This window comes from Arvicola amphibius, chromosome 15 (genome assembly GCF_903992535.2).
Source record: "Arvicola amphibius chromosome 15, mArvAmp1.2, whole genome shotgun sequence".
In the NCBI taxonomy this organism is placed as follows: Eukaryota; Metazoa; Chordata; class Mammalia; order Rodentia; family Cricetidae; genus Arvicola; species Arvicola amphibius.
The window spans coordinates 22,365,379-22,382,940 of record NC_052061.1 but is presented as its reverse complement, the minus strand read 5'-3'; the positions used below and the strand labels follow the sequence as shown (position 1 = coordinate 22,382,940).

The 17,562-nt window shown below is 43.2% G+C and overlaps 1 protein-coding gene across 3 annotated transcripts in view; it reads right to left on the bottom strand.

Annotated features, from left to right (window-relative positions):
* Arhgap10 (Rho GTPase activating protein 10) overlaps positions 1-17,562 on the bottom strand; it is a 254,919-nt gene that overhangs the window by 81,965 nt on the left and 155,392 nt on the right. For all 3 annotated transcript variants that reach the window (XM_042054222.1, XM_038312528.1, XM_038312529.1), the window contains exons 14-15: positions 10,755-10,829; positions 4,613-4,700 (exon numbers count right to left, since the gene is read on the bottom strand). In XM_042054222.1, coding sequence (XP_041910156.1) covers positions 4,613-4,700; positions 10,755-10,829 — 163 coding nt within the window. The remainder of the gene's footprint in view (positions 1-4,612; positions 4,701-10,754; positions 10,830-17,562) is intronic.

Here is a 17,562-nt window from a genome sequence, read left to right as displayed (position 1 = left end):
AAAACAGAGGAGCTGAGGAGACCATAAGGAAAGTACCTGTTACACATGGGGTCCCAAGTTTGGATCCCAGCAGCCACATCAAAAGCGGGATGTGGTGTTACAATGTATCAGCCAGTTCTGAGGAAGCAGAGGCATAAGGACCTGTCTGTGGCTGACTTACCGACCAAACAACAAGCTCCAAGTTCATTGGAATGAACACCCTATCTCAAAAACAAAGGGAGTGACAGCCAAAGCCACACTTCAACTAAGGATATTCACAGATGGTGAATAAGTTCACCCAGCAAGAAAATTCTGGACACTGCATCACATTTGGAGAAGCCATCCAGTTTCCAGAAAAGTTAAGCATATATCTCCCACGTGGTCCAGTTGTTTGCCCACTAGGATTCATCCAAAAGAAATGAAAGTCTTTGTCTCTACAAAGATTTCGAAAGACATTTAAGCATCTTTACACATAACAGCCAAGAGCTACAGACCACCCAAATGCACAGTGATAGATCAATGGATTTCAGCATGCCACAACAATGATTCCAGTAAGTGAAGCTGACATCTTTGAAGTACATACTGAAAACTTGCACTTATAAAGCTCTTAATCATGTAAATTAACACACAAAGACAGGAAGCAGGTAAACGCTCCTACTGATGAGGCCATAATGAGGGAGGACGGCAAAGGGGAACGGAAGGAACGCTCAGACGGAAGACGGACAGACTCAGCTCCCTGATTGTGGTGATGGCTCACAGGTGTATAGAGACACCAAGTTTATGAGAATATATACTATAAATATGTGCACCTCACTCCAAATAGTTATTCTTCAAAAAAAGCTGTGAAAGGTACATACACCTGAGTGTTTCTACTTAGACTAAAAATATACATGAGATTCACCAAGAGAAGCTATTCAAAAATCATACTACATAAAAAATGTTTGAGGACATATTTTTTGGTGTACCCAGACACACAAAGCGGCACTTGCCAACAAGGGCAACCGAAGACTGAAAGACCTCGGCGCTCTCTCCACCATCCTTCGCTTACTAATTAAAGAGAAGCGTTCCCTGTGACATCGCAGCCTCAACCAGGAGAAAGATGGGCATTGAGAGGTCAATTCTCGGGGTTTCATTTCAAAGTAAGGACAAGCAGGAAGCCTTAAGGGAAATGAAAGGTTGCCCATTTGCACAGAAGGAAAGTTCAGGTGCTGGGTCAAAAAGAAAGAAGCATACTTAGCAACACCATGGAAGCATTTCTCCTCCAGGAAGACTGAATGTGTGTCTAAATAGCTTCTACCAGCTGCTTACATCACTGCCATATGTCTAGCTGGCAATACTACATAAAAAATAAATATCATTAATGTTAGGGAAGCAGTAATAGAAATGACAAGTTCTCATCCAGATTTTATTAGCCTGACTCACTGCACCGCTCAGCCTCCCACCAGACCTGTATTCCAGCTACCCCTCTTCACCACCCGCTGGGATCTGTTGGAGGATAGAAATCATAATATTTACTCAAGCTGGTGTTTCCTTCCTTAAAAACCCATTCCAATTTCCACACTTAAAAGAGGTTTCCTCCAGGTAAGGTTCCCTTGACTAGAAACACCACAAACAGCTCATTTTTTGCCTAACAATGGGAAACTGTGGCAATGAACACATCAGTGGCCATCAAAACCAAAGCCTGCCTGGATAGGACATCACTTGTGGGGGTGTGGGGGGATTCGGGCCTCTCACACAGAGAAGTAAAACACGGCCCCAGGTACGCAGAAGACAAAAAAGGTACCATGTGTAGGTTCACTATGACTGTTTTCTTTTTCCAAGACCTGCTTTCTGATTCTACCCGGTGCTTTGATGGAACCCTTGCTCTGTCTCCAGCTTAGAATCAACATTATGTCAGGCGATTTGCAGCGAGCATTCAAAGGCAAACGGTTAAGAAGAAAAAAAAACACTAAAGTTCCGCACTATGCCCTGGTGCTATAAGTGACAGAGCTGGGATTCCAACGCCAGCCAGCTGGCTGGCTCCAGACCTCACACTCCCTACCCCAATCAAAGAGCAATGGTCAAAAGAAATATAATTGTTTTGCCCACAACTCTGAAGGAATATGGAGGTTAAAAAAAAAAATCAAGTTTGCTCCCATTTAAAACAAGAACCAGAAGAAAAAAAATCACCTAATCCTAATTAATGTACCTGCAGTTGCTGAGCACACCACAAGAGGAAAGATGGCAGCCTACCTTGTGCATCTCCCAAAGCTTCTGCTGTCCTGGAATAATCACTAACATAGGCAGAATGCTTAGATTCAGTAGATTTAGGACTAAGTTCTATAATAAGTATCTAAGAATATTTTCTGTATGCAATGCCTAATTTAAAATGGAATTCAATGGAATACAGCAATGTTCTGAGAAAACGGCAAATAATGCAACACAAGATCAGCAGTCAGAAGGAACTAGCTACAGAGAGGATCAAGATCCAAAGGTTAAGTGTGCATAAGAAGTCTCTTGGTTACCAAGTTACTCCCTACAATGGAAAAGAAAGGGACCCCATGGCACAAAAAGCAGAAAGCATAATTTACTACCAAGAGTTCAATGTTTTTTCTCAAGCTTTCATTGATAACTGTCATTTTGGTCATTTCTTCTTCTGCAGTGGGCATAATATACCAAAACAGTAAATGGATCCAAGGCTACCAGAATGGAGCATGCACAATTCATCCTATTTTTATCCCATCCACTCTTTCCTTAGCCCATCTAACATGGGTTTTCTCAACTTCAGCACTGCTGCCATTCAGGATCAAACAATTTTCCAGAGAAAGGAGGGGGAAAGTGGCTTATGATTGCAGCTCATTTCCAACATCCACCTCCCAGATGTCAGTGATACTCCCTCCAGTAACTGTGACAATGGGGGAGGGCGGGGGATGTATAAGACCCAGGTTCAGTTTCCAGAGCCCACATGACAGCTAACTCCAGTTCCAAAGGGATCTGATGCCCTCATCTGGCCTCCGTGGATACTGCATATACATGGTACATAGGCATAGGTGCAGGTAAAACATCCACATGCATAAAATAAAAATAAAAACCGCAAAAAAAATGCATATATCATCAAAAATCCTCTAGAGGGCCAACCACCCCTAGGTGAGAACACAGCTCGAATGCTTCAGTGACATGACGGGACACCACAGTGAACAACACACATGAAATACCCATCTCTCCAGGGAACATACAGCCACCCGCACAGAAGGGCTCATTCACTATGATCCACATCTAAACCACAGTCACCGTCAATGCAACCGGATACCAAGGGTAGATGTTCAGCTTTAGTGTTTGCTGCTGTAACAACTAGGAGTAACAACAATGTACACAATAAATTTAAAAAGGAAAACTTTCTTCATATGAAATGTTCAAAAGCTTAATGAATCCCTGAGCCCTATGCCAAATTTTAATAAGACTTGAGAAGAAGGACAAACAGGCAGTGTCAAGAAGCTGACTGAGAGAACAGGAAGAAAGCAGCATGGCCTGGAGCAGCGCGACGAGTCATGGGGATTCATCAGACACCCTCTCTGGATCTCCTAATCTGAAATACCCCATATTAAAACATACAGATTAGATTCTCGTGTGCTCACGGGAGCCGATGTAATGCTACATGAACACCAGACTACAGCTGTATCAGCACCCTACATTTGCCCTGCATTGGGCAAGCACAGACACCTCTCACCCTTTCTGCTGCAGAAACATCAATCCTCAAAGAGCCAGGGCACAGACTTACAGCTGGAAGTGTAGCTCCCTGTTGTTGCTGTCAGTGAACCCCAGCTTTGCAATCCCTGGGCTCCTTTATTCACAACGAAACAACAGCCAAAGTATGGGATGCTTTTCTGATTCCAGCCCTATGTTATTCTCTATAATAAAAGATCTTAAATTTTCTTAAAAACCTCAAGTAGACTTTTTAAATACTTTTATGTCTAATCAGATACTGTTCTATTCAAGATAGATAAATTAAAGCAAAGTCTTCACTTTAACTTAAAACATAAATAAAAGATTCCCTGTTGCTACATGTATATAACAGAACTGTTCTCCAAGTATTTTAGGATCCAAGCTCCTCTGTTGCAGTTTACTTGATAATGATGTTTGCAGTGGTTTGAATGAGAATGACCCCCACAGGCTCATATATTTGAACATTTGGTTCCCAGTGAATGGAACTGTTTGGGAAGGATTAGGAGGCGTGGCCTTGCTGGAGAAAGTATGTCATTGGGGATGGGTGGGCTCTGAGGAGTCGAAAATCATGTCAGGCACAGTTCCCACCCCTTCCCTCCCTATGTGTGTGCATGTGTGTGTGTGTGTGTGTGTGTGTGTGTGTGTGTCTGTGTGTCTCTGCAACTTATATATGAGCTCTCAGCTACTGTTTCAGTGCCTGGGCCTGCCTTCTTGCCTGCCTGCCATGCTTCCCACCATGATGATCACCAACTCTCTGAAACTATAAGCAAGTCCTCCATGGCCACGGTGTCTCTGCACAGCAACGGAGAATGCTCATCACTACTGGTGGCTTCATCTCCCGGGATATCATCGTGTATCTCACAGACTTTCTCCTTGTCAGTGGCTGACAACAGTCACAGCTGCTCCTGTGGAGCAAGGGACAGGGCCTCACCTCAGATACTGTTTCAAGGCACTGGTTACTGTCTTCACTTCCCAATCTGCGGAACTCTCCAGGTCCAGCTCGTTACACGTTTTTTCATCTGGTGAACAAGCAAAAATGAAAAATTAGTTAAAAATCTGGCCATCCAAAGTACTGACTTGCTCACAAGACTTCCCACTTTAAGTGGCTAAAACAACCAATAATTAATCCTGGAGTTTCTCAGGGAAAGTATTCTGTGCAATAATAGCATAAGCTACCTCATATTACCAGACATTTCTAGAACGTTAGAAGTCTACAGGAGAGATCAAAGCAAAAGGATCTAAAATACAGACCACAGGTGCAGATAAATGAAACAAGGCATGGCAGTCTAACAAAGCCAGCTCAGGGGATGCAGACAGTGACAGCCTGGAGCATGTGGTGCCATCAGCAGAATGGGTAAGGTTTGTCTCCGACGGCACTGATACTATTCCCTGTGCTCTCACATAAGAAACTGTCACCATGAAGGGAAAATCAGTGGGTGTCCAACACATGATAAACTCAAATGGAAACACAACAGAGCTCAAATGTAAATGTGTCAATATACCATGTTAGTACATTAACATATAATTTTTATTTCTTTGTATTAGTTAAAAAATTATTTGCAATGAAGACATAAAGTAAAAACAAAATCACTTAAGATTTCACTTAAATCCTTAAACAAAAGGATGTCTGTCAGTAACCCCTCATTCCAGCACTGCAATCCATTTACCTATCCGGAACACTAGCTGCCTCTGGCAGCACTCAGCATTCGCTATCAATTAAACTAGCTTTGTCCTAAAAGTGTGTTGCTGATATTTTATTTCCAAATGCTCTGTTTTAGAAAAAAACTAGTGTTCTAAAGAAAAAGTATGCAAGTACAGGAAGGAAGAAAAAGGAAAGAAGGGAGGGAAGAAGGGAGGGAAGAAGGGAGGGAGGGAGGGAGGGAGGGAGGGAGGGAGGGAGGGAGGGAGGGAGGAAGGAAGGAAGGAAGGAAGGAAGGAAGGAAGGAAGGAAGGAAGGAAGGAAGGGGGAAGGGAGGAAAAGTTTGCCATATTTAATCCAGGTTAAAAGAAAATGACAGGACAACAGGAAAGGCAAACATTCTGAGGATGGTGCCACTCTTGCCCATCTGGGCCAGCATTCCCAGCACAGCCCACAGCCTGGGTCTTCCACAGCTGAGCTTTAATGCTGCACCAGTCTGAAACACTGAGCCATCTCAAGCAAGGAGTCCCAAATCTAACTGAGTTTCAGATCCACATCTACACCAAGGAGATCTAAGCACAGTAAACCTCCCAATAAACTAGGGTGAGCATGTCAACAAATCAAGGACATGGGCAGAGTTACATGAATTATTAAAAAGCAGCAGAAGTCATTAAAAGCAAGGGCATCCCATGGTGATACTTTCCCAAAAGGAAGGAGGCAGAAACCACCACTAGAAATCTATCTGGTTTCCCAAACTCCTAAAGTCAGAAGACAGCAACTTCTGGAAGACTGTCTCCCGCATTCCAGAATAAGGCATCAACTACAACAAAGAACTGCTCATCTCCTGATTTCCTCCTGACTTACACCACATTTGTCTCTGCCAGGAAAAGTGTCTTGTTGGTCGTTCCTTTTTAAAAGCACTAAAAGGAAAGGCTGTCAAAGTGGGACCACCACCTTAGCTGAGCATGCTGCCTGAAAAGCTGCAGGCATGGGCAGGATGCATCAGAAGGATGACTATTCATGTTGGACTCAAACTTTCAGGAAGCAAAACAGGAAGTGATGGCTGCTTTACAGCCACAACATCACACATACGAAGCCAATTACTCAAAGGTCTGGAGACTCTTTAGGCACTCCAGCATGTCTCGATTACAGCAACTGCCAGCAATATGCAATAAACTACAGCAATGACAACTGACACCGATTACATTCTGATCAGCCCCTGCGATCCAGAACCCATTTGTTACTGAGCCTGTCAGACAAGCCACAGACATGTTCGAGAAATCAAATTAAGCACCCTGATTAAAGATGCAATCCTCTATAACTAGGACCAAATAATTCTGTCCTAACAGCTTTGCCAACCAATTACTTCTGTAACTGAATATTCTGTTTCTCATTAAATCAATTATTTAAATCCCATTTTAACATACAAGTCAGATAACATTTTTAATAAACTTGCTGCAAGCAAATCAGGATTTTAAGATCCAAGGGGCTTCTAAAGGAACTCTTTTATTTTCTACTTTCTACCAAATTATCAGCCTGTATTTTGAGATTCATATTCTTTCCATGGAAAACTGAGCCATCCTTCTAAATTCACAGAACAAAAACAGCTGTCATATCAGAAGTTAATGACTGTATGTCTATATAATTAATCATCTATTAAATGTTCACTGTTTTCAAATAACTCAATCATACCTGGCAGTCCTTTGCAATCAGCGAGCCATGTGGAATTTGTTAATTTACTTAGGATTCACACCTAAAATATGTTTAGAGTTTTCATTTAGAATGTGTGTTCTAGTGTAAGTGAAGGGGACTTGTGTTTCCTTCCTCACCAAAGTACAAACTAACTCATTAGTTAAAAGCCTAAACTAACAAGCACAGACTTAAAAAGCTGGCATCTCTGATACTATGAATGTTTCCTTATTGCACAAGCACTAGTCATTCCTGTGAAGCTGGAAGGATGCACCCCATGCTCACCACAAAGCATCACTTCTACAGACCAACATGGATGTGGGTCAATTCCTTTATATATATACATATATATATATATATACATATATATATATATATATACTTGAAGAAGCAAAAAGTACAGTTTTTATAAATATGCTTTATCACCAAAAATCATGTTTCCAGCGGCATTGCTCACTTTGCTCAATCTATGTAAAAAAATTGCCCAACAAAGTAAACAAGAAAATATTTTAAATTTTATATTCTGTTATGTTTGTTTGCTATGGTTCTGTGTCTAAAAAGAAATAAAACCACCCAAACTTTTGCACACTGGGCAGACAAATACCAAAGTCCACCAAATCACATATGCATAAACACATTTTTCCCAGAATCCCCCTGGCTTTGTTCTTGCTTCATTCTAATGGGGAAGAAGGAAGATTATGAGCACGGCCCAGTTCTACTCTGCTCTAACTATTGTGATTCATCTTTACACGACCACCTCACTAAGAATTGGGACTGATTCTCCAAGATGCACCTGTCATTTTTCCTTGCCTTCCTCATCAGCTAAAAGTTTCTAATACTAAAAAACAGAAAGAAAAGAAGAAAAACTGTCTGCCTCCCAGATTGCTATGTGCCCTGACCTACAAACAGCAAAGGGACAGGAAAGGGAAGTGGCTTCCACACAGGAGAAGGGTCACTGAGCAGGCTCCAGGGAAGGCTGGGGAGAGCTGGAAAGTCAGCAGACACCACCTGCTGATCCCTAGGGAAGGAGGACTAGGAAAAAAAACCAATTCCCAGAAAGGAAGGGCGGCCTCCTGAACCTGGCCTAGAGAAGGGGAAATGTCCTGAGAAGTTTCTGTCAACTGACATCTCCTGGTGGCAGAAGAGGAGGGGGGAAGAGCATGAGGAAAGGATGGGAAGGAGGAAAATTTGAGGAGGTAGTAGGGAAAGGGGAAGAAGAGTGAGTGGGGGAGCATGGGAAGGAGGAGAAGTTGGGGAGGTAGTAGGGAAAGGGGAAGAAGAGTGAGTGGGGGGAGCATGGGAAGGAGGAGAAGTTGGGGAGGTAGTAGGGAAAGGGGAAGAAGAGTGAGTGGGGGGAGCATGGGAAGGAGGAGAAGTTGGGGAGGTAGTAGGGAAAGGAGAAGGAGGGTGGGGAGTTTTATCTATTAATCTGAAACAGGAAAGGGAAGAATACCAGAGGAAGGAACAAGTGGGGACAACATACAAGAGACAAAACATATTCAAGCCTTGGGAACCACAAACATTTGTATCTCAGTATTTGAAGAATACTTAAAACATTTGAAACTGAAATGATAAAATTTCATGTAAAACTGGCAATCATTTTTATTTAAAAAAATATAAACAGGTTTGTTTCAAGAACCAGACAAATCAAGTAAACACAGGCCTCTTCTAAAAACATAAAATGGGTTGGAACTACTTCCAGGAAGCTTAAAAATTCAATTAGTTCTCATTTTTCATGAAGAAAATTCCATTGCCAATAAAATGTGCTCTGAAAATTTTTCAAATTTGAAATGAACATATTACTTGTAAGGCTGATTGGCTTTTGGAAGAAATGAAGCATTTGGCAGGCTCATGTCCTTCTCCCTTTAGGATATAACCTTAACACAATGTAAAGAAAAAATTAAAGCAACAACATGTGCGGGGTATGTGTGCACGGTTATTGAAATGCTTTTTAAAATGGTATTAAATGACTGAATTCTGAATATTTAATCAAAATGAAAAGAATACCTCAAGAAAATGGTAAACTGATCAGTGTGCTTAGACACGTGCATGGAGAAGGACACGTATGCGCATTCGGGGGTCAGAGGCTGACACTGAGCATCTCGTCATGGAAGCTCAGGCTCACTGTTTGGCTAGACTGCCCAGCAAGCCCCTGGGACCTTCCTGTCTCTCCCGCAAGGCAGCACTGGAGTCCCAAGTGTCTGCAGCCGCATAACGTCTATGTCGGCATTTGGAACTAAACTCGGGTCTTCTCGCGGGGGCAGCACACACTTGACCCTCTTGGCCATCTTGCAGACCTCTCGGGTCATGAATTTTTGAGGGCTTTATTAAAATAACCTGTAATAAAGGCTGTCTTGAGATTTTTCCAAGAGCAGAGAAACTAACGTTAGAGTTACAATACTGTAAGTATACTTGTGAGACTAAGAGCAAACTTCAAGACAACTTAACTTGGGGTGACCACAGAAATAGACTCGTTCAATGTTTCCTTGAGCACAAACAAAGACGTCATCAAAATTACGCCAGCATCCTTCTGGCCAATTCACCACCAAAATGTGCCCTCTAGCCTAAATGCATTCTGATAACAACATCATCGGCCAGTTCTAAGCACTGGAACACCAAGCTGGTGTTTCTAATTTTAAAGTTAAGTAAAAGCAGATGCTGTGCGCCCAGTAAATTCTTCCAGCTGCTACTGCACCACTGGCAACCTGGCTGTTTAATCTGGAGCCCACTAACAGCGAAAAGGAAACTGTATCTGCCAGAACTGCACACCCAGGTTTAACCAGAGAGGCAAAAGATGGAAACAGCCCGTGAAAGCGAATATATTCTAACAAAGCTCTCCAAGTAAAGGTGGGCAATTTTCCCTGTGGCTCATAGCTTGAAAAGTGCTTGCTCATGAAACCTCTGCTTCACAGAAAGCCCGGCAAGCTGCGCTCTCCGTAATGTGCCAGCTGGCTTTGTTCATCTTAGTTTATATTATACCTTCAAAACTGAGCTTTCAATACAGACAGATCTAAATGAATTCCTGAGCACACCTGAGGGCATTGTTAGTGTTGACTAATTAGAATAAAATATCGATATCTATATATATATATAGATATATTATATAGCAAGGCCAAGATGGCAGATTGGTTTGGTAGCCAGACCCTCCAGGCTGATGAGCTATGATCACCCTCAACGGCAGCCTGCTGTGGGGTAGGGGAGACAGGAAGCGTCTTGCAGGTTGCACTGAACTGACAGCCACACATAATGCAAAAGAGCTTTATCAGTCACAGACTGTCTGGGCTTCCTCCAGCCTGTGATGCCAGGAACATTGTGTCATCGGCACAGATGGAGAAGAGCCTGCTGGGGACTGCAAACAAGGAATCCCGAGACACGGGCCTCCATGGCCAATGCGAGTCCCTGTGGCCTTGCTTAACCAAGTGTACTGTCAAGATCACGGACCGGCAGTGTGGAAGCCATGCAGATCGCAGAGGCCTGACGGCTACTCTACTGTGAAAGGCAATGGTGAGAGGCACCTGCCTATGAGCTACACTCTTCTGCCTTCATTGCTTAGTAAGTAACAGGGATAGGGATGGCCTCAGCTGATGCAAACACTCGGCCTTGGCCGAGGACACAATGCATCCAGTTACGTGGTACAGGAGAAGAATGTATTCATAAGTACACAAGAGACAACTGTGAAATATTAAATTGCAAAGTGAGTGAGCATAAACAATTAATGCATGGAAAAATGATTAAAAAGGCATACCCATCAACATACTCAGAAGTCTCTGGACCTTTGAACTCACCCCCACAACTCTGTACAATCCTTGGTCATTTATACCTATTGAGAGAGAAACAAAATGTTAGCAAGTTATAAGACCATGGTATTTTAAAAGTTGTCAAACAGCTGCATTCAAAAATCTCTGATAACTCGTAACTGCAGCATTCCTTCATGTAGACTGTAAAAATATCTGACAAAACCAAATGTTCATCAGAGTGGTATATCAGCTTTGCATGTGTGAGTTATGACTGGAAAACTGCTCATAAAGCAGAATTCCATGTGGATAAAAGTGCCCAAAGTCGGTGTCAAGCACAAGTCTAAGAGAGCCCTGAAATAAAGCCCCGTGAAGTCTCTATAGATGCACGTCTATGCTTTCCTTCTGTGCTTTTTCCTGGGATGTTTCAGACCTTTTACTAATACAGAGATTAGTACATATAACCCTGAATCTGTTTTTAAACAACAGAGTTGCCATATACTCCACCCAAATGAATAAATAACTCAACTTGATGCATTCACTCTCCACTGAAACCGGAAAACCATGCATCCTTCAGTACAAGAGACAACGGCAAAAGTTACCCAAGTGTAACTCCATGTGTTGAGGATGTGTTGGGCAAGTCCTTCATGTGGATTTGCACATGCACAAACCAATTGCTAAGTAACACTTGGAAGGGATCAGAAAACTCCGATGGGCAATCACGTTGGGAAAGAGATCCATCTCAAAGCTGCACACTTTAAAAGTTGTAAGTACCTTGTGTGCAAGATGTTTTAAGAGGAAAAAAGGGATAACAGATGAAGCCTTGCAAAAGTCAAGTAACTACTGGAGCATGGAGCTCACTAAGGTAAACTTACTACATCTATGCTTGAAAAGCCTCCTACCAAATAACACACAGCAGGAACGGGGCTTTATCTCCTTATTTTCAGAGAAACAGCTTTCTGACTGTATATTTGCTTTTCTGCACTACAAATGCTGGCGCTAACAAGAACACACTGACTGCCAAAGAAGTGCCTCTAACAGCCCAAACTTCCAGAACACAAAAATCCAATCACCAAAGGTCATGGGATCTGTAACCTCTCTGCACATGGCGGCCAGTGCAGAGTCTAAAGGTCTGGGTGCAGAGCTATATAGACACAAGTGAGTCAGGAAACTCTGGCTTCTGGGTGGTCTATCTGGGAACACGGGCAGCATTCCTGTGTCATGCTAGGATGGGAAGCAGATGATGTGAACACATCCTACAAATCGCAGCACACTTCACACAAAAGCTTTCACACTCATAGTCAAAATCAGTATTTTTTTTTCCTTCGCCATTTATTCTTCTTTGGCTTAGGTGCATGTGAGCACGTATGGAAGCCAGAGGCTGACATGCAAGTGTCTTGGCCTCAACTGCTTCTCTACCCCAGTGTTTTCTCTCTGAACCTACATCTCACCATTATGAACAGACTTTTTGCCAAATACAGACTATTATAACTGTAGTTCTTGCTTGATACCTGTTTTGTTATATATGATTTTACGATGTTAAAGTTAAAACCTTCCTTTTTAATTAGACAGCAAAGGGGAGATAATGTGGGATACCTTTCTGTATGCTGTGAATATATTTTATTACCATTAGTAATTTTTGAAAAGTAAGTTGATTTGGCCAATAGCTGGACAGAATAGAACCAGGCAAGATGTGAGGTAACAAGGCATGAGTCTTGTGGGAAAATATAGAATAACAGAAATGGGTTGATTTAAGTTGTAAGAGCTAGTTAACGATAAGCCTGAGCTAATAGGTCAAATAGTTTGTAATTCAGGAACTGGCTGGCGGGAGAGAAACCTCCAGTTACACAGACTGTCAGCATCCCATAGCACTGTGATCACAGGCACATGGCACCATACTCTGATTCTATGTGGGTATGGGTGCAGAGGATCTGAACTCGGGTCCCAGGCCTACACAGTAAGTACTTTAATCACAGAGCCCTCATAACCACACCAATGGTTTCCTTTTTTATTCTTCTTTTTCTTCCTGACAATACTGAGAATTGAATGTAAGCCTGCAAGCATGCTAGGCAAGGGCTATACCATCAAACTATATCCCTAGCCCTTCCTAACTCATTTTCTTTTTTATTTTTATTTTTTTTTTCCACACAAGGTTTCTCTGTGTAACAGCCCTAGTTTTTCTGGAACTCACTCTGTAGACCAGTCTGGCCTCAAACTTACAGAGATCCGTCTGCCTCTGCCTCCCTGGCGTGGGATAAAGTGTGCACCACCACTGCCCGACCCTTACTCATTTTCCTAGGTTCTCAAATTGTGTGTACAAGGTGTTCGGGGGGGGGGGGGCACTGGTTACAGAATCAATTGTGAAAAACAAGCATTTACATGTTAAACTTTTAATTTCTAACTGTTTAATTTTTTTTACTGCTATTTTTATTTTTTATGGCTGTTTTGCCTACACATATACGTGTATACAATATGCATGCAGTAGCCAAACAGGCCAGGAAAGAACACCTGGTTCCCTGGAACTGGAGTTACCGTTGAGTTACCATATGCATTCTAGGTATCAAACCCAAGACCTCTGGTAAGCAGTCAGTACTCTTAACCACTAGGCCATTTCTCCAGCATCCGTGTTAAGACAGAAGGCTTTTAAAAGGTGTATTAATTTGAAACAGTCTATCAGGTGGCCCCAGTCAACATGGCTTACATCATTAGAAGAAATGTATCGGGAAACAGACAGTGGTGGGGAGCAGATCACACCAAGATACAAGTACAAAAAGGTCACCTACAGTCAAGGAAAAACCCACAGAAGACATAAGCCATGTCAGTGACTTTATACTGGAGCTCTAGCTCCCAGGGATGTAGGGGAGATCACTTCTGTGTATAAATTGTACACTGTATGATCCTATAGTATGACAGCCTTAGCACAAAGACTGATGCCCCTTCTCTCTCAATGTCCCATTGGAGCCAGGAAGGCAGAACTAGCCCAAGTCTAGACACATTTATCAAGGCAGTGCCAATCCCAGCAGCAGAGAACCCCTCCCTAAGAAGGAATAGAGACACTAAGGGCGGGGGGGATAGCATAGCTGTGCCAAGAACTAGAAAAAAAACAAAGGAATCTGCTAAGAAGCAAGAATTAGAACATTCAAATCTACAGCGGGAAGACTGAGCCTGCTCCCTTCCTACTCCCAGAAGGCACACCTGAGGGCTTTCAACACCCCAGGATTTGCTCAGCACTACTCAGTGTAAGTAGTTTGACCTCAATGACAGAGTCAAGAGAGCAAGTCACATTCTGAAGTCAAACAAATGCAAGCATTTATGGAAAGTGCCTGAAATACAGAGATGAAATAAGGGTGTCACCTCAGCAAAGATAGTCACTCTGTGCTTGTAACTACTATCAGATAATTGATCAAGTTCAAATTCATCAACCTTGTGAGAACTAGAGTTAATTGCTAATGCATAATAAAAGCTGCAAAGAAGAATTACAGCTCCTCAACACAGTTTTTCCTCTTTTTAATAAAACTTAAGTAAGTCCTGTACAAAGGCAGGTTGGAAATGGCAGGTTAATAATCAAGTCTTAGGGCATTTTCTGCTTCTTCTCACACTGTTCTTAAAGGCTGCAGACTAACTAAACAAGAGACAGAGCACGCCTTTCATCCAGGAGCACACGTGTTCACAGAAGCACAGCAATCAGACAGCTGAAGATGTAACCAACATGCCAAACGACCAGTACAGCTCCACCAGCGGCTTCTTCAAGAGGCCCCCTTTAATGAGGACCATTATGCCAAGAAGTCAGCCCTGACTTCTTCCTTACTGTTGTCTGCTTCCAACAGGTATGTACATGTGTGCAAACGGTGTACATGTGTGCAAACTGCGTACATGCTAATTACTAAGAGACCCTCTAAAGAAACACAGCCAGAATCCAGTCCAACACAGGTGGTGTGGCCCTTTGGCGGGTCCTCTCCATATCTACACTACACATCCGTAGCGGGTCCTGACCTCACCCACCTACCAGAACCTCCCACAGTTCTACTCAGACGAGACTACAATGGCACATACACAGAAGGACGCTCAGACCGTCCTCCCGGCTCCATTCAGGCTGGCACCTCAGCTTACAACAACAATGCCCCCTCATCCTCACAAACGTACTCACCTGCCATGATTTAGTCACCAAATAGGTGTTCATCAGGAGTTCAGCTCCTCCGAGTCAGACCCAGGGAAAAGCCACGTTTCCTCAAACCATCCCACAGAAATCTGCCTCTTTTGCTTACTTTTTACCACAACTCACAATTAATTCCTTTCTAACCTCGACGTTTCATACATTTTAAGACAATCCATGCTCTGCTACTAACAATTCCTAAACCAAGTCTGAGTGCCTAGCCTAATCCCAGGTCACTTCCTTATTTTCTCACTCAGTGAGAAGGTTCATTTTCACCGTGCTCACACCTTCCCACCTAACGTACGTACTACACAATATGTATTCCATGTTACCTTTTAACTTAAAAGATTCTAAATCCCAAAACACGCAGTCTTAAGAGCTTTTAAACAAATGTGTGCATGCCAGTATTTTACCCCGCATAGCCCATTACAACACAGAAATTACCCGGGAAATACTCATTTCACCATGCTCTGTTCTGATGGTGCCTAATATATGACCAGTGGGGACAAGCTATGTATGTCCTGAAATTGATTTAAAGCTATAAAGAGTAGGGTAAGATGGAATTCTGAACTGAACAAGCTAAAATCCACAAATTATTGTACATTTTCCCGGACATGAATGCTCACTAGTGCACAGTGATAAATTTCTAGTTTTAACAAAACTTTACTCTCCTCGGTGCTCAGAGGCAAAGGTTTCCTTCCTCTTCATCGATATGGCACAGTAAACATGGGCAAACCTAGAGAGGCTGATGGCAGCAGCCACTGAGAAAAGCAGGTATGCCTGTCTCTCCTGATCTACCGCGGTCCCATCACGGGACCACACACCTTCCACAGGCAGAGAGCCCAAGAGGAGGGACAAGGCTCCCTGCCTCACCTCTCCACAGCCAGTTTTTTTCTCATAACCCAGAAGAAGCTGCTCAGCCAGAGTGCACTCTGCTCAAGGGGAACTTCTGAAGCTGCTAGCACAAGTCACACCCACTGGTTCCTGCAGATGAAGAAGGAAAAAGGAAGGAAAGGAAGGTCACCTGGGACCAAAAAAGGAATCAGATGCAAGAAGAGATCAGAGCAAATGCTACTGCAGTGGCTGTGCACTAAACCCCGATGATGGACAGGAATGCACAGGATTCTTAGATCAACGAGCATGGTAGTCCTAGCAAGATCAAGGAGTTATGTCTGGTGAGGTCTCCTTGTGGTCGCCCTTTAGTAGGAGGGCAAGAGCACAGTAAAGTGGGAGAACGGGGAGCGAAGAAGAGAGTGTGAGGGAAGAGGTGCATTAACTAAGGTGTACTCCACGGCTACAGGCCTCTCACTGAGCAGAGTCCTCTCAACTCCGCTGCACTGCAGAGGGAGTTTCCCAAGCCATGGACTTGAGGAGTCAGACTCAAACCACTGCAAGCTGTGAGTGACAAGTAGAGAGAGTGGGGCAAAACAGCAAGGGGTGGGGAGACACCCAAAACAAAGATGGCTCCTGGAATAAGAGGCAGATAACCAGATACGAGAAAAGTGAACAGAAACCAGACAGACAAGCCAGCAGGCTATGTAACACCCAATCTCCGAGGACTGAGGACTGATTCTCAGGTAAAACAGCACAGACACAGTGTGACAACTAGGAAACTAAAGGCCAGCAAGCAGAGACTACTGAGCCATGACATCATCTTCCCCTTGGTTCCAGGAGGAGGCCCTCCACTTAGGAACTCCATCTGCACATGTCGCGTGCTACCCTGTAACAAATAAAGCCAGTAAGTCAATGAATGAGATGGGTAATGGACTAAGAACCTGGTGGATGTGAAAAGAAGCAGGAAAATTCTCATTTTCGCATGTGTGTATATAAAACAGTATCAGTATCAAGCCCGAGGGGAGCCTAAGCACTCAGGTGCCAACAGACACAAAACAATTTTTAAAGTATTTTACTGGTGTATGAGTCTACAGAAATAAATGATCAAACTCCATTGGCCTACAAACCAACATTCACTCGGCTCTCATCTAGCAACCTGCCGAGCACCTGCTGAAGAGAATGACTGAACCGTTCATGTGCATTTTTGTGTGATGACAGCAGGGGAGAGGTCATTAACGTTCACTTTCACAGAATTTACATCAGGTGAGAGTCCATATGTGACTCGGTTTCCCTCTGAAGTCCAGTCTGACTTTTGTCATTTGTGTTCAAAGTTGCCTACTCTGCTTTTCCAATAACCTTGAGGGCTGTGAGAGACTTCTGATTAGCCCATGGGAAAAGCACTGTGCCCATGAGAAAAGAAGACTCTATCTAGTAGGAAGAATACTGCTGACGCCAAACCTCAGGAACATCAAGAGAGAAGTGAGGTTGCTTCTGAGCAGCAAACACATGCATGAGAGGAGGCTGCTCACTCAGGCCAGGAATGGTCCTGTGGTCAGACACTGACTGCCTGTGCTTCTTTCTGCTTTTGTACATAAGCAAGCTCTGAAATAAACTCAAGACTGGCCAGAGTAAGCTGGCAGTCCTCCCTCGAATCTACCCTGTGTTTTCTGCCTCAATTTCTCTCAGTCTAACTTTTTTTTAGCCTAAGGGCCTCCTCCCAGGTACGCCCCTGCTGATTTCTGTCGCAGCAGGCTCCAACATCAGAAGTCTGCAATTCCTCATTTTTAGAACACATATGCACATACATGTATGTATATACACATATATACCTG